Genomic DNA, 27,451 nt, shown 5'->3' on the forward strand with positions numbered 1-27,451 from the left:
GGCGTTCCCAAACACCCCTACTGCTCCTGCGCCGAGCGGCAAACCGGAAGTGCCCTCCCTCCCAGGGCGGTAGGGGGTCCTTTCTAGGAGGGCTGGGCTCCACCTCGCTGGGGTTCTGGAGAAACTAGAAACGTGAAGCTTTGAGCAGAGTTGTGCACAAACATTGTGATTAATCCACTTTGTGAGTGTACTACAGTGGAAAAGACTTTTTAAAAAATCACTTGAGGGTAACTGGAAGAAATTCAATAAAGCGACACCACTATAATTCCCACTGGAAATGCATCGAAAGTTTGTTTTGGGCAAAAATCAGAGATCATTTGAACTTGGCCAAAGGGAAAGGAGTCTTGGAATGCTTTGTATTTATTGAATGGTTTGTTTTTCTCACCTTAAGCCAGACTCCAGCACTGATAATTCTGTGATAGAGAATCCATGTGACCTCCCGATTCAGAGTCAGACAAGGATTCACATTACAAACTGCATGCTGGGGAACATCTGGAAAGCCTACTTCAAGATTAAATCAGCTCGGAAAAGTCCACAGAGAGGTTATTAGGAGCACCTGTAGATCAACTGCAGCACCTTCCCTAGCAACGTTTAGGGCTGTTGTATCTCCATGTGGAAATTTCATATACTACCAAGAAGGGGGACTTCTTAAAGATTATTGATTAGCTAGGTAAAGGATTTGCACGAAACTCTATTGCTTCAGCCATGTGGTTGTAACTGTTGATGTGACTTCATCATGCTTAGTTTTACCATTTAAGTTTACCTCAATCCTTGAATATCAGTGCTGCTGTGCTTGCTTAAATGATCCTGCGTTGATCACTTTCTAGCTGCCAGGGCAAAACACCTTAAAGAAGGAGAGGTTCATTTGGGCTCACAGTTTCAATGGTTTCCGTTCACGGAAGACAGGCTCCAAGACAGAAATGGCATAGGGAAAGGGCCTGGTGAAGAAAACCTGCTCATATCATGGTGGCCAAGAAGCAGGGAAGGGAAGAACCAGACACAAGAATACACCCATCCAGGTCACACTCCTGGTGACCTATCTCCCAGCAGGCCCCACTTGCTAACAGCACATTCAGCTTCTGGGCTAATAGGTGAGTCCAAGCGTGAGTTTGGTGCCCCATGATCACGTCACCTTCCAAACACATGAGACTGAGGGAACTTTTTAAGTATAAACCATAACAGGTCCTCTTTCTTCCATTCAGGAAGATTTTCTAAATATCAAGACATAGTGCAAAGTCATCCACGATGGAGGCAGGAAGATCTGAAATCTGCAACTCTAGCACTACCAATTAGTAGCTGTTAGAGCAATTTACTTAACCTTCCTGGTCCTCAGTTTTCCCCTCTGTAAAATGGGCATAAATGACTACTTTTGAAAGTTACAGTGAAGTAAATGTGACAGTACATAGATACTGGAATATACCAGATATTCAGTCAGCATTTAACGGAGCTCAGTATTCTGCCATCTCTGAAGCCTTCTCTAGGCCATGTACACAACATGGGCAGCTCTTCTTTCCTCTGTGCTTCTGAGGCATTTTATTTATTTATTTTTTATTTTTTTGGTGCTGGGGATCGAACTCAGGTCCTTGCAGTTGCGAGGCAGGCCACCGAACCACTGAGCTAAATCCCCGGCTAACAAACTTTTTTTGGGGTACTGGGTTTGGTACTGGGGATTGGGGGATCGAACTTGGGTCCTTGTGCTTGCAAGGCAGGCCACCGAACCGCTGAGCTAAATCTCCAGCCCCTTCCTAAGGCATTTTAAACACACATGTAAGTACTAAGCTCACAATGTCATTATTCACATTCACATCTCCTCCACATTGTGAGATCTTCACAGTAACATTCAATTGTTTACTCTCCAAGTAACTCAGAAAAGTGTTGGTAAATAGTGAATAAACAAATGAAAAACTGAATTGTTTTGTGTGTGTGTGAGACAGGATCTATGTAGTTCAGACTGATCTTGAACTCACTATGTACCCCAGGCCAGAAAGTCTTGGGAAAACAGGCCAATCTGTGAAACCCTTGGCCTTTTATTTGTAACCAAAGGGCATGAGAACAAATGTGTAGAAGAAAAACATTTGTATAGGGTTTTGGGTCAAGTGAGAAGAACAGAATGGTCTGCTCAGCAAGCTAATCCAGGAAGGAGGAACACAAGGGCTGGAGCAAACACCTCTAAGAGTAACTTTCTTTCTAATTCTGCACCACAGATCTGCTGTAATCTTAAACCATGAATTCCAGGAGCCCTATGCTGTTGCCCAGGGGTCCCTTCACCTTTGCACACATTTCAATCACTCCTCTAGCCAGAGTCTCCCCACAACCTCCTGCCTGCCTAAACTATTGACCAGAACCTTCTCATCTTCTGCCCTGCTCCAAGGGCCTTGGCGGCTTTCCTGAAACTTTCTTATGCTGGTGAGCCCCATGAAACAGTCCCACGATCTTGGAGTATAGACTGAACTTAACTTCAAGTAATCACTCATCCTCTGTGCTACCACGGTTGCAGTGATAGGAGGTAATTGGGGTTAGGTATGAGACCCTGCTCAATTTCTGATAGGTCCTTCTTTTGAAAGATGCAAAAACTTCAGGATGCTGTGAAAAGCAACCATAGTACCCAAAGTTATGGGCCACCAAGTGTAAACCCTTGGGAAACAACTTGTGAGAGTATATGAAGTTCCCTAGACTGAGACCTCCAGCTACTCCAAACAAAATACACTAGACCACCTTGCTGGCCTTTTGCAATGTAAATTGTAGTGGCAAGAGGGAGCACGGAGCCTTTGCAAGGAATGTGGAAGCTGTGCCACGTGGCACACTGGGATTGCAGAAGTGCAAGCCCACGGCACAGAAAAATTTGTGGGTTTTACTTTCGGCCATGCAGATAATGAGAGCATGGTAATGTATTTTTTGAACTTTTTATCGTTACTCTCCTCATCAAGTATCTCTGTCAGAATGCAAGCAGCAAGCTTTTTAGCAGAAGGCTAAGTACGAGCAAGAATTTTTTTTAAAGCCTCACAGTGTTGAACAGTTTTCTGTAATATTAGGATGGTGTTTTTGTCAAATTTTTAAGGGTGGGCTCTACTGAGGCTTGATGAGTGAAGCATTCATTGATTATAAGGAAGAGGTCTATACAGGGTTTTGGTTTGTTTTGTTTTGTTGGTCCCTCAGCCATATGCCGGGTGCACAGTTGTTGCCCCACCCAGTGTGTCTCTGGATTTACTTTTTTTGGGGGGTGGGGGTACCAGGGATCGAACTCAGGACCTTGCACTTCCAAGGCAGGTGCTGGAATCACAGCTAAATCCCAGGCTCTTGGATTTACCACTTTGGTCTCTGGGAACCACGTAGATTTTTTAACAAAATTTTAAAACTTTGCTAATTGGGAGGCCTTTATATTAGACCCTTTAGCCTTTAAAAGTGCTGTGAGCATTTCTGTATATAAAGATCATTGTGGGATCTTGATTGCCCCATGTTTTACACCTGAATGTTTAATGTTTCGTCCCTAAACTTATCTGTGCCCACCTAGCAGCAGCCCCTCACCTGAAAATGCAACTTGTCTCGTACTTTGCCTGTTTTGATTACCAACTGCTGCATCTTGCACAGCTCAAAGGCCTTTGGAGGGCGAACAGTGGGGGATGAAGACAGACACAAAGATAAAAAGCTGAGGCCAGATGGAACTTTTTTTTTCTTTTTTGATGGGAAAAAATGACTGCCTGGCAACTGTAGCGTGTTTATTTATAATAAGTTTTAAAATCTTTAAAAAATAAAGAGGGTTGGGATTTAGTTCAGCAGTACCTCGCCTGCCTCAGAAGCCCAAGGTCCTGAGTTTGATCTTCCCCAGTACAAGAAAGAAAGAGGCGGGGGGGGGGGGCTGTGTTATAGAACAAACAAACAACATTTCACACATTTTATTAAAAAAAAAAAAAGACATGTCTTTTTTTGGCTGGGCCTCGCTCCGCCATCTTGTCACCTGTTCTCCCCAGGAGCCCTGCCTTGTTCGTGAAAGGAAGCAAACAAGATTCATTCATGTTCCTAGTTCCACTTGAGGCCCTGCCTCATCCACAAAAAAAGGCAAGTTAGGCCCGGCCATGGTAATCTACAGCACGGCACTACCAATACCACCCATAAACTTTAAGGATTTGTTAAAGCTGGGTATGAAGACACACACCATAATCCCAGCACTCTGGGAGGCTGAGGCAGGATCGCAAGTTTAAACCAAGCCTGGACAACTTAGTAACTTGGCAAGACCCTGATTCAAAACCCAAAATAACAAAAGGCTTGGGATGTAGCTCAGCGCCAAAGTCCTAAGTTCAAGCCCCTCCTAAAGATGAAACAGTTTGTAGGTCATCTCTCTGCCGAAAGATTTGGCATTCTTTGAGGTTGAGTTTCCTTGTCCTGTGATCTTTTTGATTTGCCTAAAAAAGCTGAAATTTTGTAGATTACACAACTTTCCCCCTTGTTAAATTGGTATAGTCTCCTGAGGCTTTCTACATTTTTTTCAACAACTCTGATCATTAAAGTTGATTTTCTGTTATTGTCTTAAATAAGTATATATTTTTTTGGGGGGGTTTTGAGACAGGGTGTCACTATGTAGTTGAGACTGACCTGGCACTCACTATGTAGCCCAGGCTGATCTCGAACTCACAGTGATCCTCCTGCCTCAGCCTCCCAAGTGCCGGGATACAGGTGTGCGCCACCACGCCCCACTTTTAAATCAGTCTTATTTCCATCACTGCTGCTACTAAAGTTCGCAATAATTTTTGACTCCTCTACTAGATATTAATCTCATTAAAACATGTACAATAGTTCTTTGGTATTCCTGGGGGACTGGGTCAAGGACATCCCACAAATACTAAAATCAGCAGCTGTTCAAGTCCCGACATAAAATGTCATAGTATCCGCATGTAGTCTACACACGACGTCCTATATACTTTACATCATCTCTAGTTTATAGTACTGAATGCAATGCAAATGCTATAGAAATACTTGTTAAACTGTATTGTTCAGGGAATAGCAACAAGGAAAAAGTCTTAATATTCAATACATATGAAAATTTTTTAATAGTCTGAGCCATCGCTGGTTGAATCCACATAGGTGTAATGCATGAGAGGGTCAACTATAACAATTCGTTATTTCAATTTCCTATTTAATGGTACATGGGTTCATGAACTTAATTCTTTCCAAGATTTCTGGTAGCAAACCGAATTGGATGAGAACCGAATCAAATTTCCCCATAAGGTCAACACTGAATGTAGCCACTGGATTTGATTCCATTCTCATCCAATATGGTTTACCAGAATTATGCAAAGAATTAAGTTCGTGAACCTATGTACCACTGTACCTAGCACCACAATGGACACATAATACTCAAAAGTAAATGAGATGACACATATGAAAGGTATTCCTACTTTCAAAAACAGAAAATATTAACCCAAATATAGAAAATACTGGTTAGTTAAAACATCCACAAAAATATTAGAGGACAGAAGAAAAGTGACAAGAGCTCAAATGTAATTACAGGATTATATTCTGAACTATTTAGTTTTCATGTATAGTCTGCACGGAGAATTTATCTACAATATTGCCTGAGTTAAAAATATAAAGAATAAAGGATTAAAATGCACACCAAACCACTCTTCAATTAAGCTCTAAGAAAAGTTGAAATAAATACCAAAATACAGATCAGTGATTTTTTTATTTTTCTCTTACAAAAAGACAAACGGAACAAATAAATATAAAATAGTACATATGTCATACTCAGCGACGGCCAAATATACATCTTCTTGGTAGTCCCCTCAGAAATAAACTAATGGAACTTTTACACTTGATCGTAGCCAAAAGGCCAAGAAGCGAACTAATGGAACTTTTAAAAGCGTACTCATCCTACCCACCATCTTTAAAAAAGAAAAAAAAAAGGGTCAATTCTTTTAATTCTCCACAATTTTTAACAATGAATTCTCAAGTACTCTAAGACTACTCAGGTTATCAAGACATCTAAATCAACACATTTTTAAAAAATATGTATTCTCTCATAAATATCATGTTGCCCACAAATTCCAACTAATGAATATGCTTACTTTTCATTTCTTATAATTTGCATGAAGTCTATTCTGTTTCAATCTGCAAGGCAAATAAAACAGAAAGCTGAGTAGTATATATATATATATATCCCCCCACATATTCCTAAAACATTAAACACAGTATATTTAATACACACTGAACAACAGATCCTGATTTCCTATACCCTGGAGGTAAGCAAAAAATAGACAAATACAAAAACCATTTGTGACCAAATTTAGCTAGTAAGATATACCCTAGCAAAGTTTGGGCAAGGGTGAATATCCACATGTATTTTTTTCACTGAAATTTATCTTCATGCTAATACCTAAAATGCTTTACTGATACTTTCAATTACACGTTCTTACTTAATGGTTTTTCCATCAGGTGGAAATATGTACAATTATTTCAAGCCAAATAAAAGTTTCTTTTCCTTTCTGCTCCTTAAAAAATTATTTTTAAAAATCTACTTCAAGTAATTTCCTACTTGGTACTTACACTATTTTCCACTTTCTAAAGAATATCCGGAAAGGCAGAAAAGAATATAAAATGTTTAAAGGGTCATCCCAAAATAACTAAGTGGATCTGAACTTTTCTTGTCTACTTTCCAAACTGCCCAGGTGGGTGTGCAGAGCACCTCCAGATGGAGAGCTCTGACCTCCATACAGACCATGCTCATATGCTTCTGTGCACACAAGGGCTTGCGTTCTCCAAAATGATAGGTTTATATGGTTCTATATCTAAAAATTTCTGTAAATTTCAAAGCTAATTTAAAATTAGAAGGTAAGTATATTTTTAAAATTTATTGGTGGAGACAGGTGTGATGGCACACGCCTGTAATCCCAGCACTCCAGAGGCTGAAGCAGGAGGATTGCTGTGAGTTCAAGACCAGCCTGGGCTACATAGTGAGTTCCAGGGCAGTCTGAACTACATAGTGAGACCCTGCCTCAAAAAAACCAAAAATAAATGTATTGGTAGGCTGGGGATTTAGCTTAGTGGTGACGCCACCTGCCTTGGAAGCACAAGGTCCTGAGTTCAATCCCCTGTACAAAAAATAAAAATTATTGGTGAAGATCATTAACCTATGAGACTGATTTCCTAGGTGACAAGTCAAAACTCTCCAGAAGCCCAAAGCACAGAGCCAGTGCATCAACATGCATGATTGGGAACCCTGTGAAAGTCTCCAGGCACTGGGATTCAAAGGTTTAAATTACCTCTTCTGGTAAGAGACACAGTGCTTCATGATGGATACAGATTCTGTCTGCTACTCATGAGACACACACATCAATGTTGCAGACCCACTTTGTGATCATTTAGAAGTAAAAATTTATCTCTAAAACATATAAATGTGGAGTATGAATTTGAAGACAGACAGTACAAACAGTAGTTAAGTGGAACCTGCCTGCAGCAATCTTTTATTTTTTTCCTTTAAGGCTACAGAAAATCTGCACACAAAGCAATTAATTATCTTAATAAAAATCTCCCCCTACAAATAGCCAAGGTGTCCAGTCAGATTCCTCAGTGAGCGTATGTTGTATCACATTCTACTCCACAGGTCTGCTTTCTTGGGAGTCTGTAGGGTCAGGATCAACTTTTTCTGGAAATACTAGCTTCTCACAGACTGCCTTCTTTATTGGTAAATACTGTGATATTTCATTAGGTTCCGTGAAGAAGGAAGGTGGGACATGCTAGAAAATGAATAAATCATATTAGCATACATTGTGATTTCATCGACAGTTTTTTAAAATATTTGGGCTTTAGCCTTTATAAAACATGGTGCAAAATATAAATGAGAAGCATCGTTAAGCATTCCTAAAAATGACGTGCATTTCCTGTTACTGCATTTTTTTTTAAGAGAATGAAGTTATGTACTGCTCCCATAAGTGTCGTACGACTTAAATACACCTTAATTTAATCCCTGTTTACTGCTGCTTTGGCAACTCGAGCTTTTACAGAGAGCCCAATATGTAGTCTATGATGAAAACTGAGCAACTTTTCTAACCCAAGTATGCATACTCTATGCTTAGGCAAAAATAAATACTAAAGGTGAAAAAGAACACCAAGTCTGTATAAATATACTGCTTTTTAAACAACTCAGAAAATCTTAAGTACAAAGGAAGCTCTGCTAAAACAAATAAACAAGTCATGGTAACAGAGCTCTCATATTTTGGAAAGGAAAAAAGGAGACCCATACGCAAAGAAGAGAGCGGGAAGCGCATTGGGAAGGACATCCAGTTGGCGCAGCTCTGGTCCACCACACTGACTGGGCTGGGGCACACTCTGGACTACAGCTTTTCCAGAATAAAGCACGGAAATCAACCAAATGATGGCTATTATCTAACAACTCCAAGATGTTCTTGTATTTGAATGTAACTGTACTGAACCCTAAAATGTACCAATAAACTCAATTATTTAAATAAATAAATAAAACAATTCAAATTCCAAATACTGAAACTTAAATACTTACCATTAAATCAGCAACTGTGCTTTCTCGTGAAGTATATTCTCGTAACATATAGGTCTTGTCAGCCTATATTTAAAAATTTTAAAGTTCCAATAAATTTACTTATATTGGTTTATAAAATCCCTTCTATTAAACAGATTGTCTACATTTTAGAACAGGTTGTAAGGGTAGCATGAAATCTGCCGGCCCTACATCAAGTTTGGAACTAAATCTTTTCCTTAAGCTATATTATCATTTACCTACATATAATAACAGGCTACTTTTATGTTCCAAAAATAAAAAACTTGCTTTACAATTTTTATTCTCCCCAATTTCAAAAAAGCTCTTAAGTTCTCTCCTTAAAATCATCTTCTCTATATTCACTTTTTCTCATTCAACATTTTTAAAGTTAGGTTGTAGAAGGGCCAGGGATTTAGCTCAGTGGTGCCACCACCTGCCTCGCAAGCACAAGGACCAGAGTTCAATCCAAGGTACCAAAAATTAAAAAATTAATAAACTTAGGTTATAGAGTGACAATTTATTACAGTTTTGCTTTTGGTGAAATACTTCAATAAGAGAAAAAGCAGGGGATTTAGCTCAGTGGTGCTGCACCTGCCGACAAGCACTAGGTCCTGAGTTCCATCCCCAATACCTACATAAATAAATAAACAAAAAGCCAAAAATTATACTCCTTTAAGGCATCAACCTATATCAATAAAATCAAATTATTGCTCACTGTGAAAAAAAATCAAATAATATTAAAGTATAAAAGGAAGATGGCCAGGGATTTAGCTCAGTGGCACCACAACTGGCTTGCAAGTGCAAGGTCCTGAGTTTAATCCCTGGTACCAAAAAAAAAAGTATAAAGGGGAGATAAATCAGTAATCACAGCTGTTATTGATAACATTCTCTCATGATTTGTAAATGTACAACTGCTTTCATATTCTGAAACTTACATAAAATCTTACATAAATGGATTCAAAGTTGCTTTTTAAAATTAAACATTTAAATAGACATCTTTCCAAATTAAATATAATTCTTGGCCATAAATTTCTGTGGTTATGTATTTTTCTACTATATAGACACAAAGCAAACAACATAATGGGCATTAAGCTCTTTCTTTCCTTCCCTTTTGCTATTACAAAGCAACATGGTTGTGAATGTTTATGTATATACAATTCTGAGCCTTTGCCTGATTAATATCCATAAATTATTATATAGAAGAATCTTTCTTAGTATAAATTCCCAAAACTCAGTATGACTAAGTTAAAACGGTATTTTCAAGATTCAGATTTCACTCTTTCTGGGGAGAAAAATGCAATACTTTGTTTCCACGTTTAAAAAGAAAAGCAAGCCAAGGTGATACACTATCTGTAATCCCAGCATTCAGGAGCCAGAGGCAGGAGAATTACAGCCTTGGCTACATAATGAGTTTAAAGCCAGCTTCAGCTACATAGTGAGACCCTGTCTTTTGTCTTTTTTTTTTTTTTTGAGACAGGGTCTCACTATGTAGTTGAGACTGATCTGGAACTCACTATGTAGCCCAGGCTGGTCTCAAACTCACAGCGGTCCTCCTGACTCAGCTTCCAGAGTGCTGGGACTACAAGCGTGTGCTACCACGCCCGGCTCAGTGAGACCCTGTCTTTAAAATTAAAAAAATAAATAAATAAACCACACACATACAGTCCAGAGTCACTATTAAGGTTAAGGGAGAAAATAATCCAGAGTGAATGACTAGGGCAAACACCAAACCAATCCCATCCTAGAGTGTTCAAACACCAGTTCTGCCACTGACTGTAACTGGGTGAGCAATTTAAACTCTTCTTTGGTTACTCCAGTTATAGAACAGATAATAATAGCATGGATTTGAAAAAGGTGCCATAGTAGTAGTAGTAATCACTATGACCACTGGTAGTGTCGTGTAGCTCCTCACTCCACATGACCACAAATTTAAAGTTAAAAATTCATCCAGAAAGGACAGCCTGCTATGAAGCTACTGGAGGAACGTCCATGCTCAATTTAACCCTCCCCCAACACTTACTTAAAAAGAAAAAAGCTTCATGCTTAAGTTATCCTAGATGGAATACAGAGCTTCCAAAGTTTAAAGGAACTATCAAAATAATTGTGTAACAGATTTCAGAGTCATGTGATTGGTATTTTAAACATCAGGACACTATATAAACACTATCTTCTATAAAGAAAGGTTAAGAGTTAAGGGAGTTTTGTTAAACATATTAAGTACATAAAAATGTTTTAAAGCATCAGCTCCAACCCTCTCTGCACCAAGAATGTCTTTTTCAGCCACCAGAACTTTTGCAAAGATGTAATGTGTTGACAACAGTGAGCAGTCAACAGTGAATCTTAGAGCCAGGGATTTAGCTCAGTGGCACTGTGCCTGCCTTGCAAGTGCGAGATCCTGAGTTCAATCCCCAGTACTGGAAAAAAACAAAACAACAACAACAACAAAAAAACAGTAAATCTCCAAAGTTTATAGACTGTCAATAAAACTTTAACTTCAAACTCTCAGAATGACAATGAAACTACATGAACAGGCCCAATATCAGTTAGGATAGTCATTAAATGAAAACAGGTACCTCGTGGTAAAGCCTTGTGTCATTCATTCTGATAAGCACCCCATCAATTCTCAAGAAAAACCGCAACAACAGAAAAAAGCTAGAAGGCATTACTCTCTGGGGGGGAAAAACAGTACATTAATATTTTTCATAAAAAATTAAACATTTTATTACATTGCTAAAAGAAAAAATGTGTTTTGTTTTTTGAGGCAGGGTTTCATTATATATTTTAGGCTGGTCTTGAACTCATAGAAATCCTCTTGCCTCAGCCTCCTGAGTGCTGGAATATAGGTGTGCACCATCATACCTGGCTGAAAAAATATTATTTTTAAAAAAAGTATTAGAAGAGGGCTACATCAGCAGGGCAGATGCTCCTTGACTTACCATGAGGTTACTGTTCTTATAAACCCATCACAACTTGAAAATATTTGATTCAAAAATGCATTCAGGGCCAGGGATGTAGCTCAGCAGCATAGTACCTGCCTGGCAAGCATGAGGCCCTGAGCTCAATTCCCGGTGCCAAAAAAGTGCATTTAATATACCTCCTATTATGGCTTATATCTAGATTTCCCCTCAAAGCCTCAGACGCTTACAGGTGGGACTTTTTGCAGGTGGCTGCATCTAAGGTATATGAATATGGATCATGGGTATGTGAGAACTGGTTTAGTCCCCTGATTAGATCAGCACACTTCTAGGTGTGGCTAAATGGATTTACTGAATTCAGAAGACCCACTCTGGGTGTAAATGGCACCAATCAATAGCCTGGAGGCCTGGATGGAATAGAAAGGGGAAGGAAGAACACAGGATCACTGCTTTCTGCCTGCCCTGCCATGGTCTGTTTCTCCTCTGCTATGTTCCTCTGCCATGCCACCCTGCCTTACAAGTATGTATTGAAACCTCTACAGACTGTAAGCTAAATAAATCTCTCCTCCTTTAAGTACGAGGAGTACTGTCCCTGCAACAAGAAAGTAACTAAGACACTTGCTGACCATTGCCACAACTTAGCAATACAGCAGCACCCCATGGAGGATCAGTGGTTTGCCCGTGTGATCCAAGGGCAGCTGACTGGCTATAGCTCACTGCCCAGCACTGTAAATATTCTACCATATACTGCTAGGCTGAATCAAATTCAAAGTACAGTTTCTACTAAATGCATATCACTTTCATACATCACAAAGCCAAAAAAAAAATTGCATGTTGAACCATTATTAAGTTGGGAACCACCTATATATAAAAATCTCTGACCAACAGGTTCTTTGTCCTAGCTCCAACTAGTGTTGAAGTCTCGCAAACCATTTAGCATCATGGTTTTCGTTTTCTCCAACAGAAAATTTCCCCCTAGGTTTAAAAAAAAAAAAAAAAGATATAAAACCCTTATCTAAACTATGCGAAAATTTCAATGTTCATTCTAAAAACTGGTAGTACTAATGGTAAATATCAACACCAGTGAAACTAAAATTAAAAAACAACCTAGTTCTTTGTTGCTTTACACAAAATAAAGGCAGGAGACCTAGAACAGAATGCTCTTGTTCAATGCAATGAATTATGTAGTATTGCATATGCTAAAGACTCATTTATCAGAATGTTACATTCTTAACATCCTTTGTCTGTAGCATGTCTACAAATTTCTACTTTCCAAATGTAATTACTGTGAAAGCTTAATCATCTGCTTAAAAATATTTGTCTATTAAGTGACAAGTTCTAACAGAACTTCGATTTATACAAATGAAAAGATAAAATCCAAAACCTTTACCAACCAGAAAAAGAGTCAAACAGAAGTCCCTAAAGCTGCTGAAGAAAGTCAGAGATGCCAGTGCATCTCACTGTGAGTTCACCCTGGAGAACACGGGATGGAAAGGAAAATTCCAGACAGAAAAAGGCATATACAAAAAGTACTGAGGCATGAAATAGTCAGATATAATCAGAGAACTGTCAGTTTTCCATAGAGACTCAAGGCTCCACAAATGCCAGTAACGTTAGTGGATTCCTGCCTGGAGAATCACCAGCCACCAGCCAAACTCTTCCCTGCCTTAGGACTGGCACGTCCATGCTCCCTCCCTGGAGTACTCTCCTGGCCTTTGTCCACCTGTCCTTCAGATCTCTGTATAAATGTCACTTCCCGTAACGGGGCCTTTTTTACCACACCATGTCACAGTAGATTCCTCCTGTCATTTCCTCTTCGTGCTCCATTACCAATGAACACAAGTGTAACCATATTCATTTACGTGTTTACATGCTCGATGCCCACCTCTTCACTGACAGTGAGGATACCTGCTGTGGCCACGACACATCCCTACTGCCTAGAAAAGCACCTAGCAAGCAGCAGGTGCTCATTAACTATTAGCCAATGAAACAGAGGCTGAAGCTATCTCTGCTGGGGAAAAGGTGCTGGGCCAAACTCCATTCTGGAATAATCAGCACAGGTTTTTAAAAAGCAAGGTTTACCGTGAAGGAAGGCTAGAGAAAAAGCCCCGATTTGTAACAGTCTGATGTATCACAACAAGCTGGAAAGCACGTCATTACTTGACACTTACAGAGCGCTATTTAAAATTTATGAGGAAAAAGGCCAGGGTTTTAGAGAGAGAGATTCAAGCATTTCTTCAAATTTCAAAAGAGGTTATTAACACAATCCCTGGTACAGGAAAAAAAAATTAGTTATTAACTGTCACTCTGGGCACAACACAGGCATGTGAAAGTATCACTTAGTGTGGCCAGAGGGTTAGACTAGGAGTTAGGAGACCAGGGGTTAGTGCCCATTTTACCACAATTCACCTGGATAGAGAGAGATTCAAGCATTTCTTCAAATTTCAAAAGAGGTTATTAACACAATCCCTGGTACAGGAAAAAAAAATTAGTTATTAACTGTCACTCTGGGCACAACACAGGCATGTGAAAGTATCACTTAGTGTGGCCAGAGGGTTAGACTAGGAGTTAGGAGACCAGGGGTTAGTGCCCATTTTACCACAATTCACCTGGATATTTGAGGGCACCAGGTCTCCCACAGAGAAGGTTTGGAAATGTGTGTGGCTATTTTTTTGTTGTTACAATGATAAGTAACCAAGACTTGTATCTGCAAAGGAGCCAGGCTAGTACGGTTAAAAAAAAAACAAAACACTAACTTTACATCAGGACTTAAAAGTAAATTTTATCATAGAATCCAATAAAATCCAATAAAATAGACCGAAGTGAAACTAAGATTCTGTGTGATTCAAAGTGAGTCTTACTTTATGCCCACCAGTAAGAATGGAAAAAGATGTTAATTTAAACAAAAATCACAATACTCACAATTTTCACACTCAGGCTTGAAACTCCATGATCATGAAGTTCATCCTCAAAGAGGAGAACCTCTTCGAAAAATTTAATCTGTTCTCTGGCTTTCAGTTTCTCTGTATCTATATGATCTGTTGTAGGTACAACCTGAAAGAAAATTATTAAAACAGGGACACATTTTTAAAAAGAATTTAAAGAGCTACAGTTACAAGAAAATGGTCTTCCTTATCAGTCTTTTGTGCATAGCCAGAACACACAATTATACAAATATGGTTGTCATCAGTAGACCTCAAAGATCAGAATATGACTGGACTCTGAAACTGGACTATACTTACCTAGTGTCACAGCTTCTTAAAAGAGTCAAAGCCAGGTATGATGGTACATGCCTGTAATCCTAGCATTTGGGAGGCTGAGGCAGGAGGATCACTGTGAGTTCAAGACCAGCCTGAGACCTTGTCTCAAAAAAAAAAAGTTGAAATTTCTCATCTTTTATAAAAATCAGATTAAAATCAAGTGTTTTTTCATTCATTATGAGAAAATTAATGAACTGAAAACTGGACTGATGAATTGCAACCATAACTGAAGGTAAAACCAACTTAGGGCTACTAATGTACATTTTTAAAGTATTCATTTGGAACTTAAAAATATTTTTCTCATTACAATGTTACATATCTTAGATTCCCAAACTAATTCAAAACCTACAAACAGAAGGATTCGCTTTAAGTAATGAGAAACAAGAACATTTACAGAAATTCTGAAAATAACTCCTGGCACACAAAGGGCTTGGACACTACTGACAATGTTTTCCAATAGATTATTTTATAGTTCATTCATAGACACACACACACACACACACGAGCACCAACAATCCCAAGGCAGACCACAATCTTTCCTGATAGTATCACCAAAGTGTGACTTGTGACACCATTTTCTATCATCTCCTATTTCACCATAAAATATTCAGCTTTTCTCTTCTTTGACATGGTTAGTCACAAATACAAAAATGAATGTCAAACTGTAGGTAAATAGTAAATGGTGGCTACTATTTGCTTTACTAAATAGCCATGATTGGGTCATTTGATTCCTGGACACAATTATGAGATGGAGAGTAATCTGAGACAAGTGGAAAAGAATTAGGAAAAAAAATGAAAAAAGATGTTCAAGAGATTGCACAGATTTGGGGAAGATGCTAAGGAAGCATTAAATGACATAGAGTGAAAAAAGAAAGTAGCACATGTGATTATCAAGAAGTGAAAAATTTCCACAGAGCTGGGCAAGGTGGTGACACCTGTAATCCCAGCACTCAGAGGCCTGAGACAGTAGGATCGCCCAGGGTTCAAGGCCAATGTGGGCAACATAAAGTTCAAGGCTAACCTGGGCTACATAGTAAGACCCTGTTTCAAAACAACAACAAAGTACATAGTTCTTCCATGTCCACATCCACATAAGCTTTTACCCCTGTGCAGTTTTATGATGATTCCTTTTGTTTTATTTTGCTTTCAGTTAAATTCTCAAGACACAACAACAATCTTTTTTTTTTTTTTTTTTTTTTTTTTGCCTGGCACTAGGTACTGTTCTCAGGACCTTTGCACTGAGCTACGACCCTAGGCTTTTTTATGTTTTTTATTTTGAGACAGGGTCTTGCTTAAGTAACTAAGTTGACCAGGCCAGGCTCCAACTTCAGATCCTCCTGCCTCAGTCTCCAAGTGCCGGGGTGACAGTTGTGCATGACCATGCCTAGCTAGGGTGCTTTTCTTACATCATACTGTGACTCATAAAATAAAATATTAAACAGGTCAAAGAGTAAGAAGACTCTAAAAGTATACATACAAGCAGCCTCCAGCAAGAAAAAGCAAGGATTTAAGGGGAAAGGAAAGGCTCTATTGCAATCCCTCTTTTTCTGACACTGTCCATTTGAAAAATATCTGGTTCACAGGCACACACTTCCTATGCATCCCAGGACTCTAAACAGTATTTTCAGAAAGGGCTAGAAAATTAAAACCCCCAACCAATATTATAGATAAAAACCAAAAATTCCGTTAGATTCCTATGGAAGAGGCCTTCCACATACAAACGCTGTGCCTAAGAACTCCAGTACTGGCATTACCCACTGCCACGTTACCGACGTGTGTTATAAAGACATACTTTAAGATCCTGAATCCATTTCTTCCATCTTTAAAGTAATACCTACTCTGTAACGTTACCTTGAGAATTAAACAACAAAACCCTAATGAGTCTGCTTGGAAAACTCACTCCATTTTTTTAAGCGAATAAAGGAATATACTCATCAACTCTAGATGGAAATGCAAGGATAAATATTTAAGATGTACACCTTCCTCTGTTCTTTTCCCTTCATTTTGTTTTTATTATAGCCTGTTTGCTTAATTTACAGCAAGCAGAAAATAAGCTGGGTCTTGTTTTGATCCAAACATTGACGTTTTAAAGGCTGTACACAGTATTTGTTAAAAAATATATATTAAAATGCCTTTTTAAAAGCTTCTATAAGAAAATACAAAGTTTAACCCCCACAACTTTCCCCTTTGCTAGAACTGCAACTACTACTACAGTTTTAAATAGACTTTTTGTTGTTTAAACTATACATCCAGGAAAATCTAAAAAAATTATAGAAACATGTATATATGAATGCACAGCAGAACATGAACATTAAGTGCGAACAGTAAAGAAATAAAAGTTAGAAATACTATCAAATACACAAAGGTTTTAGAATTAATCCTTGAAACACATTTCACAAACAGTATTTAAAAGCCATTTTTTAAATCTTTACAGGCAAGGACTAGATTTCTAAAACCAAAATTGAAAAAAGAAATTCTCTAAAAGGAATCATTTCGCTACAGTATTTCTTGTATCTGCAAGTAAACATTCTGAGATTTTAAAAGATGCTAGCTTTTATTTTGAAATGAGGCTGGACATTTCAAGTCATTCTTTATTGCTTCCAAACAATCTTTCAGAGACACTAGAAATTATAAATAGTTGGGGGTATTAATTCCTCATTGTTAGCAGGTGCTACACTGATAATCAAAAACTCAAGAGATGCAGCTCTTCCTTAAACTAATCCTGTCTTCCAAAATTATTTAAAATTTCATGGCACCACAGAATCGCCTCGGATGGGAATGCTGTATTTCAGCTGCCTCACAGAAATGAACTGAGACGTGAACAGCAAGCCTCCGTCATAAACAAGCAGTCAAATTTTGATACAAATGCATATGCTCAGTGCTGTGAACATCAAAATGCAGTTCCTTTACCCTACACATACACACGAACAAAACTTACACTGAAACAATGTACTTCTAACAGCAGTAAAAAAACTAAGCAACAACGGTCGCCAGGGATTTAGTTCCAGCGCCTGCCTTGCAAGCGAAAGGACCCGAGTTCAATCCCCCATACAAAAAAACAAAACAACAACGGTCAACACTACTCCTTACATTTTAGAATAACTACTAAGAACATATTTTCCTCCTTAAAATTATTTCTGCTCAAATTTTAAGGGGAGCTTTTTGATGTGTTTATGTTCCAAATATTCACGCCAACCAGAAAATACAAATCACTGTCCAAGACAGTGGGGTTAACTTTTCCACACCTCACAAATGAGATATTATCTGGGCCGACCTGCCTTGAAAGACAAAGGCCCACCCTGAAATTAAATGTTTCTGAGCAGTCAGTGTGGTACTATGGCTACAACTTCACTTTTGTATCATTCTATCTTATTAGCAAACTACCTTTCCAGGTTAACAGTTCTACCAAATATGGATATGAAACTTTAATAAGACAATGCTGCAAATTATGGTCAACCAACATCTTTTCACCAAATACTTCAAGCATAAAAAATGAGAATCTTTACAAATATATACAGAGACACTACATATTGGTACTGCCCACAACATTAAACAAACTGGACTCTTAAGAGGGTCTTATCTTGGGGCAGGGATTTAGTTCAGTGGTTCCAATGCCTGCCTTGCAAACGCAAGGACCCGAAGTTTGATTCCCAGTATCAGGGGAAAAAAACCCATGCTTTTCAATAGCATATAATTTTAATTATAACCATTGCCTGACACAGGGAAAACTAACAAGAGTTTTTTACGCATCATTGCAACACTGTTATCCTGATAATTTAAGTATACCAAACTATGAGTAAATGAATGATACATGCCTAAAAATTATCATGGTTTATACTATCAGTGGGCACTGGACTTAGGACTAGCCCAAGACCTTGATCTAGATTTTGACCTAGACCTCCACTGTGATCTTGACTGAGATTTGGATCTAGGTGGTTCTTTTTCCCTTGATTCCTTTTCATATCTTGAGCGAGACTTATAATGTGTTTTGGAATCTGTTTTAGAGATGCCTCTAGTTGTGGGGTGAGATGCAGACCTAGAACGTGATTTAGCCTTCATTTCTTTCTTGGGCTGGGACTTGGACCGTGATCTTGAATTGGATTTAGATCTTGAAAAAGATCGATTTCAGTGTTTGAAATCTATCATTGTTGGAATGGCTTCTGCTACCTCGTGTTCTTCTAGCCGGTCTACTGTTTCTAGGACTATAAGATCTTCTATAGTTGTAATTAAAAGACCGACTTCTTGATCTCCTCCTTTCATAATACCGGCTTCTAGGACGCCTGTATCTGTCATAATCATCATAACATGAAGAACTGTACACATTTCTTCCTTCCTTGGCTTTCATTTGATTTGGTGTCTTCCGATGCCCCTGTGCAAACTGTATTTCAATCTCAAGTCCACAAATCCATTTTCTGTCCAAATTGTGTAAAGCATCTTCAGCATCACAAATATCCTCAAAATGAATGTAAGCAAATCCTCTTGGATGACGAGTGTAGAAATCTAGTGGAACATACACATCAACTATAGGACCACAGCGGCCAAATTCACACCGTAAATCTTCAGAGACATGTTTGGGGGATGCAGATAGCGGGACATGACAGCGGTATCAGTCTCAGTCTGGAGCACTAACAGGCTCAGCAAACTGTCCACGACTACAGCAGCACCACCTCCTACCTTCCTTTATTCTTGCTATTTCAAACATATAAACTTAGACTCCCCTGGTATTTGAGATACGCCATTAGTATAACAGCAGCTGCCACTTGTTAACAGACACTGTGCTAAGCACTCTAACATAATCTTATATATTATCTCACAACTGGTATTGTCTCCAGTTTAACAAAACAAGAAACAGCCATTGTAAGCTTAAATTGCTTCTCCAAGCTGGTAACTGGTGCTGATCTGAATCCAGATCTGTGTTTTGCCAAAGCTTGATCACCATATAGTGGCTGATCAAGCTGACATTTATTTATCACCAACACCTTGGAATAAATTACATTTAGGCTGAACTGTTGATCTACTCTTAGCCTCTGAGTCCACCGCCCTGGGTCTTGCTAAAGTTAATGCTCAGCTCATGCACTCCAGAGCTTCCAGAAAGCTTTACCTCAGTCAGTGCATGAAAAAGTCATAATCCTTAGTGCACAAGGCTAAAACAAGTTCCCATTTCCCTTCTGGCAGTGAAATATCACCTAAGCTCCCTGAAAACTTTTCGACAGAAAAGAGGAGGGAAGATACTCATCTCTGAAGTTCTACAAGGGACTGAAATAACCTTGCTCTCCCGTTAAGACCACAAAGGAGGAATTTTTGCCTGTTATCTGCTGTACTCACAGCTTCTAGGAATAGTGCCTGGCACCTGGTAAAAGCTCAAGAAATATCTACTGAATGAAACATGTTCTCTCAAAAACTGTTTCTGTCCTGAAAGCACAGAGATTTGGCTAAAGTGTGGAATGGTGGAGAGGCAGAAACTGATCATAATTACTAAATTCCTGCTGTGAATGTCTACCTTCCGAAGACTAAAAATCTCCAGAGTCAAGAATCCCCTATATAACCCTCTTTTCTTTGTTTCTGCCTAAGCACCAATATATAATATGGTCTCCCATAACAACATTCAATGAAAATAGTTTACACTAAAATAATTGTGTTCTATATAATAATCTGATATTTACAGACATGGAACCAAAACCAGATTTGTTTCATTTCAGTAATACTGTAAGATTTTTAAATACAGCTAAACTTCCAATATGAGACCTACTGACAACTTCACCTTCCTATGTTTTTATGTGTCATTTAAACAGGGCCTAAAGCCAGGCATGGTGGCTCACACCTTTAATCCCAGCACTCATTGGAGCGGGGGGCTGAGGCAGGAGGATCGCTGTGAGTTTGAGAACAGCCTGGGCTACATAGTGAGTTCTAGGTCAGTCTCAACTACATAGTGAGACCCTGTCTCAAAAAAACAAAAAACAAAACAACAATAAAAGAAACAGAGTCTAAATGGATGCAATGTTACAGTAGCACAGAGCCTTAGAATTTAGAGAGAATTTTTCCATGAGTTATTTCATACCAAAACAGTATGGTAGGTATTAACCCAATTTACTGACACGGACAGCTTAAGTAACGTGCCTAAAGTTACACCAGGCTCATATATAGGGCAGGTAGGACACACACTTAAGTAGACTGACCGAAAGTTCTGTTTGCACATGCATTTGTTCATGTATAAAATCCTAAACTACTAGCTAGCAGGTTCTAAAATCATCTCATACATTACACCAAAATACATACTACATTGGTCATAATAATGATAATGCTATGGCAACTTGCCATTCTACCAAACATACTTTTGGCAGGGGGCACTGCAGAACCCAGGGCGTTTGTAGAAAGCTACATCCCCAGCCCAGCCCCTTCAAAATTTTTCTTTTAAGACTGGATCTCACTAAGTCACAAAAGCTGCCCAGGCTGGGCTCCAACATGTAATTTCCCTGCTTCAGCCTCCCACAGTGCTGGGATTACGGTTATGTGCCACCACATCCAGCCCAACAACACTTATAATGTTCCAAGCAGAGTACTGCAAGCCTGTCATCCCAGTTACTAGTGAGGTGGAGGCAGGAGTCTCCCTGGAGCCCAGGAATTCGAGGCCAGCCTGAACAGCGCAGACCTCACCTCAACGATCAATCCACTGCACTATGTTCTGAAGCCTGCCACGATAAACAGTAACTGGTCAAAAAATAACCATTAAAACTTCTAAAGCTGAAACTGTCCAACACAATTAATGACTCATAACAAAATGTAAGTTTTACCTTTAATTTAAGAGCGTCTCCAAGTAATGTTCCTTTATAATCTGTGGTATAGGTCCAATCATATGGTTTAACAACCTCTTTAGAGTGTTCACCTTCGGTCCTCAAATACCAAAATGAGAAGGATCAGGTTTAGTAATACAGAATACAGATCATCTGCATTCATATCACACAAGACTACATTGTACAAATGAGATAAAACACACACACACACACACACACACACACACACACACACACTTGTCCTAACACAAGATCGTTCTTAGTTAACTTTATTTATTATTTAGCTTGTCGTGTGTTGATGTAATTTTTATAGTAATCTTTCCAAGTAGTCTGTCCACTGTCTGAGGACATGATTTAAAGGTTTATAATTCTAACTGAAATGCCGCACAATTATTCAATGCAAATCACAATAAATCAGACTTTCTTTAAAAACAGTAACACTAAATGTATTGCCTCTTGACTAAGAAACTGAAGCTTTGAAAAAGTGAATTGTATGTGGTTGATTTAACTCAAGTATTTAAATAGCAGCATAATTACTCTCCATTTTATGATAAGAAAAATGAACCCCAGCCAAGCACTTAGGGGTGCCGCCGCCTGCCTCACAAGCGCAAGGTACCGAGTTTCAGCCCCAGCACAAAAAAAAAAGAAAGAAAAATGAACTCCAGAATACTCCAACTACTACATAGTTTAATAATAACACTAGCACTCTACTCTACTACAACACAAATGCACTTTTCTTTTTTGTTTAACCCATAATTGCCCTGACTCTCACCTGCTCTCCTGCCACTCTTCAGCACAGGCTACTTTAAGCATTCCTTGGCAGTTGTTCACACATTTTAATGCATCTGTAGCATTGAACTCAATCCCAAAGCCAGAACAATGCTGGATTCTTAAAACGTTGTCTCCAAACATCATTTCTGGGAGAGATGGCATATGCAATTCATCCGCTAACCTGTAATAATCAAAAGCCAGGTGAGAGTATTTTGTATCACTGTTCACATTTCTTTTTCATTCCACCATAATTCTTCTTACATTAATGAATGGGTTAATAACACAATTTAATAAACACGTATCTGTAAAATCTATCAGATGCTTTTATCATCTATTCTTCCTTCGCATTTTTATGGCACTCTATTAGTTATTGGGTTGAATAAGACTGAAAAGCAAGTACACAAATATATAATGTAGTATCTGATCATACATAAAAAACAAAGGTTGAGAACTTTAGGAAGATCAGCGATCACTTCTGAAACTTGAGCCTCAAAACTACTCTGTGAGATAAGAAGGCTCAGAGAGTGTAAGTGGTGACATTTGCCAGAGTAATACCAACTCTGCTAGACTTTATATATACGGGAGCCTCATTCAGGCAGTCTCATTAGAGAAGACAGCTGTATCAGACAGACTAAAACAAACAAACAAACAAACAAACAAGATTATATATTAGTAATCCAAAGAGCTATTTTGCTGACCTGAACACTTACTTGTTTCTTCTTGTTTGTTTTTTGGAATAGCTGTCACTAAGAATTGAGATTTCAAATCCAGATTTCTGATTTGTAAAACAAGCTGGCCCTGCACTGCCACACAGTACCAACTGGCTGGAGATGAGTAGAAGTTCTTTCCAGTTCACCAGTCCCTCTGGTGCTCTAGAAAGCAAAGTTTATAATCCTTGCTCAAAGGTATTTTGTTTCTTGTTTCTTAGTGCTGGCATTGAACCCAGGACCTCAAGCGTGCTAATCACACACAATACCACACTGAGCTGCACTTCCAGCCCCTGCAAAGTCGTTTAAGAGGCAGCTAGCTAAAAAAAAAAGTAGCTGTTTGTATAAGTTACCAGGCTTTGTGATCTCATCACCTTGGTTACAACCTGGACTTTCTGGATAAAAGTTCATCTTAACCAAAAGCAATTACCTGTAGGCTGGCTGGAACCCTTGAATCTTAGCCTAGGACATGCCCAATATGCTTACTCTGAATTAAACAATGATCACTTAAGTCACTCTGATAGATCCCTGAAAAATGTGTCAGTCAAAGCACAGGCCAAGACACATGGCAGAAGCCAGGAGGTGGACAGGAGAAGAGAGTCAAGCTGTTAAGTAACAGCAAGGGAAGCTGAGGGAGCAAAGCCAAGCACGGAAACAACAGGAAGTAATGAGTAGCACTGAATAGTTGATGGGACCACAAAAACTGCCCCAGTTTCTGAGATTACTGCTACATTTAATTATTTCTTTATGCAGTATTCTCACTACTTTAAGCAACATAGGTCTCCATTTCTTGCAACTTGAAAACAACAGAGATTCCATGCACTGTATTTTCCAGTTAACTTACATACCTATTTTATTTTAATGGCTTTGGAAACTTTTCTACAAAAATGTTTTGTAGACTTTTCTGCGTTGTCTTAAAGGGATATAAAACAATTATTATCCACCAATATTTACAACAAAGTAAACGATACACATACAGTTGAATATCATTTTGGTTAATACAAAGTTATTAGTTTTCCCAGCTTCTGCTGAACCAGTAACAAAAATACTGTGTTACTTAAATTACAAAAGTTTGGGCTGGGGATTTAGCTCAGCGGTTCTGTCACCTGCCTGGCAAGCTCAAGGACCAGAGTTCAATCCCCGGTCCCAAAAGAAAAAAACAAAAGTTTGTTCACTTGTTTATGTCAACAGGTCTTAAATTGATGAACAACTCTATCTGATTAGGTTTCCTGGAGCCAAGTCTCAGACCTTCCATGAATCACAACTTTTTGTTAATGTAGCACAGGGATTTCAACTTTTTGTAAAGGACTGGCTCCCAAGAATCTGGAGTGTCTATTTACACCTTGCTTGGATCACAGAAACACACCAGGGTTTTTCAATTTTTCTCATTTAGGTAATTAGCAATGATAAAATTTGCTCTTTCAGGAATTCTGCAAATAAACTGCTGCACTTACATGATACAGCTGCTTTTAAATTAGCCCATCTGTACGGCTGACTTGTCTGTGTGCATAAACAGAAAGCATAAAATGTTGTTTTACCATTTCTTATGATCAATGCATCAACAACCATGTAAGACAGTGTCAAGTTCAACTGCACATGTGCATCCCTATAGCTGCTTCAGAAGCACCCGCACCGCTTTCTAATCTATTATAACTACAGAGCCAAATTAATACACTTCTTAAAATGGCATGAGTAAAAACGGAAAGTGCAAAATAAACATTAAGCCAAAGAGACTAGGGGGAACTTTTTTCTCCCCTACATCTCTGATATGGTTATAATTATAAAGTGTAACAAGTGTAAATATGCGGAGTGAAGGTGTAAGAGATGCCAAAGAAAGCACAAGATTCACTCCAACTGTCCCCAGACAGCTAATCTGGCACATTAGCCTTTCTTTTCCTTCTTTTTTAAGACGTCTGGATTTCTGAATAGCTAAATAGCTACAAATACTAGGTAAGGCAAAATAATACCATGTTAAAGAACATAATCTCACATCAAGTCAACAAAGGATCCCTGCATATCACAGGTCCACAATTATACTCATTCCAATAGCCTTAAACCTATTTCCAATTAAGACACACCAACGAGGTCTTTGTATGTACATCTAAAACAAGCAAAAAGTGCACAACCAAACTTTAAAATTTAGGTTTTAGATGGAAAAAAAAATCTATCTCAACCTTAGGTCATCAAAAGCTCTGTAACTTTGGGCCAGGGATTTAGCTGTGTTTTCACCACCTGCCTCGCAAGTGCAAGCAAGGTCCTGAGTTCAATCCCTGGTACAAAAAAAAAAAAAAAAAAAAAAGCTCTGTAACTTTAAAAATTCAAGATGGTTTTATCTCCATCATGATTGCCTCAGCGAGAACTGACTGTGTCAGAGTCCTGTCTTCAGTGCTGTGTTTCGGGTGAATTTTTGTTCTTATGTGACAACTACATTAATAGCTATGAGGAAAAGCATGCGATTAAAGATCCTGTCACTTATAGAAAAAACTATGCCAGCAAAATTCTCAACTTGTTACCAGCTTCAAAAAATGGTGATGAAAAGAAGCAGAAAGAACCCAACACTGACAACAGCACCAGTGCCCACTCACAGGGATCTTCACGACTGGGCAAATCCCATGCCCCTGGGGCAACAAACAGGCCAGAGTCCAAGAACATAGTGGAATTCATACTCAAAACATCAGCTTTGGGATATCTGTACAAGATGAACAACCCCAATACAGAAAGGCAATCCTGCATAACAATATTATTTATGAGGGAAAAAGAAATATTCTGTCCAGTTATAAAGAAATAAATGCTTATGTAAATTAGACCATATCCATATGATGAACTATGATGGAAGCATTAAAATATTTAGAGAGAGAATAATGTAAAAAATGTTTAAAACATAGTAAAGAAAAACTGGACACATCATATATTTACTGCAGCTATGTGTATCTATGCAAACATCAGTGATCTAACATTTTTGAGACACAGCCATAGGATGTTAATAAGTTTCACTGCAAGTTTAAGTAAAATTTATTCTTTACTAGAAATTAGAAAATACCAAATACTTAACAAAATTAAGATAGACCACGCTCGGCCTGGTGGCTCACGCCTGTAATCCCAGCACTCAGAAAGCTGAGGCAGGAGGATCGCTGTGAGTTCGAGACCAGCCTGAGCTACATAGTGAGTTCCAGGTCAGTCTCAACTACAGAGGGAGACCCTGTCTCAGAAAACCAAAAAAAATTAAGATAGATTGATATACTATTCCATAAGGAGAGTCTCCAAAATAAGTTTATATTTTACTATTGCTACCAAATATGAAATAATAAAATGTGATTGTGTTTTATCCAATTTATGTGGAAAAATCTGGTATTCTACAAAATATTCCACTTATATTTGCAAAAGAATCATCACTGCTAACCCACATTGCTTTAAGTGTTCCATGCTATATTCAAAGTATCTTAAATACAAGCCCAGATACCCTATTTCTTTTTCTTTTTTCTGAGACAGAGTCTAGGTATGTAGTTCCAGCTGGCCTTGCACTCACTATGTAAACCTGGCTAGCTCAAACTTGCAGCAATCCTCCCGTCTCAGCCTCCGGTGTGCTGCGATTAGAGGCATGTGTCACAACTGACTTCTACAGTGCTTGAAATATTCTATATTCAGAGTGTCTTAATTAAACACAGGCCCTATTTCTATGTATATTTGTGAATATATAACAGAAAGTTACAAGAAGAGAAAATAGAAAACCATTAACTCAATCCAGGATGTGATGAAGGGAAAATTTTTTCCTTTCTGAATTTTCCTAATATTTTTCAATGAGAAAACAATGCAAGTGCTCCTTAAGGTGAGGTCATCTCATGACCTTTCCTTCCAGATTACTTCTTAGATGATCTTAGCCACATCCAAGGTTCCAGGTGCCAACTATATAACTGATGATACCTAAACCTAAACCCAAAGACTGCATCTTTTTTTTTTTTTTTTTAAATGGGGTCTTGCCCTGTAGTTCAGGTTGGTCTTGAACTTACTATGTAAACCTTGGACTGGAGTTTAGCTCAGTGGTGCCGCTGCCTGCCTAGCAAGCTCAAAGTCCTGAGTTCCATCCCAGGAACCAAAACCAAAAAACATCTAAACCTGCTGGCTGGAACTTGCAGCAATCCTCCTGTCTCCACCTTCGATATGTTGGGATTACAGGTGTGCACTACCACGCTATTTTTTTTTTTTTTGAGCGACAAGATAAATATATAAAATTCCTCCGAAACATCTGTACTTCATGACCCACAAGACCTCAAATTTCCACAAGCTCAACTCATTTTCTGTCCACCGACTGACCCCGACCTCCCCCTTCTCCTGGGCTTCTCACCTGGTTCAATGGCAATGTTCCACTCTCACCAGCCCTGCCACAAATCTCCCCATCAGTACAGACTCTTTTTCTTTCTCCTATCAGTTGGCCATCAAACCGAGAACTTGGAGATATAGCTCAGTGATTTCGCCGTCTGCCTTGCAAGCACAAGGGCCTGAG

At 38.7% G+C, this 27,451-nt stretch overlaps 1 protein-coding gene and 1 pseudogene across 2 annotated transcripts in view; both read right to left on the bottom strand.

Moving 5' to 3' along the window:
- Positions 1 to 7,041: 7,041 nt before the first annotated feature.
- Tiprl (TOR signaling pathway regulator) overlaps positions 7,042 to 27,451 on the bottom strand; it is a 21,776-nt gene continuing 1,366 nt past the window's right edge. Inside the window, exons 2-8 of one of the 2 annotated variants that reach the window (XM_010633965.3) lie at positions 24,405 to 24,450; positions 22,245 to 22,424; positions 21,473 to 21,572; positions 14,344 to 14,475; positions 11,080 to 11,175; positions 8,510 to 8,572; positions 7,042 to 7,730 (exon numbers count right to left, since the gene is read on the bottom strand). In XM_010633965.3, coding sequence (XP_010632267.1) covers positions 7,587 to 7,730; positions 8,510 to 8,572; positions 11,080 to 11,175; positions 14,344 to 14,475; positions 21,473 to 21,572; positions 22,245 to 22,424; positions 24,405 to 24,406 — 717 coding nt within the window. In that variant the 5' untranslated portion in view covers positions 24,407 to 24,450 and the 3' untranslated portion in view covers positions 7,042 to 7,586. The remainder of the gene's footprint in view (positions 7,731 to 8,509; positions 8,573 to 11,079; positions 11,176 to 14,343; positions 14,476 to 21,472; positions 21,573 to 22,244; positions 22,425 to 24,404; positions 24,451 to 27,451) is intronic. The other variant, XM_010633964.3, reaches the window with a different exon arrangement.
- LOC104868999 lies at positions 18,334 to 19,287 on the bottom strand (annotated as a pseudogene).

The sequence above is a fragment of the Fukomys damarensis genome, unplaced genomic scaffold (genome assembly GCF_012274545.1).
Source record: "Fukomys damarensis isolate Sample0158 unplaced genomic scaffold, DMR_v1.0_HiC HiC_scaffold_19, whole genome shotgun sequence".
Classification (NCBI taxonomy): Eukaryota; Metazoa; Chordata; class Mammalia; order Rodentia; family Bathyergidae; genus Fukomys; species Fukomys damarensis.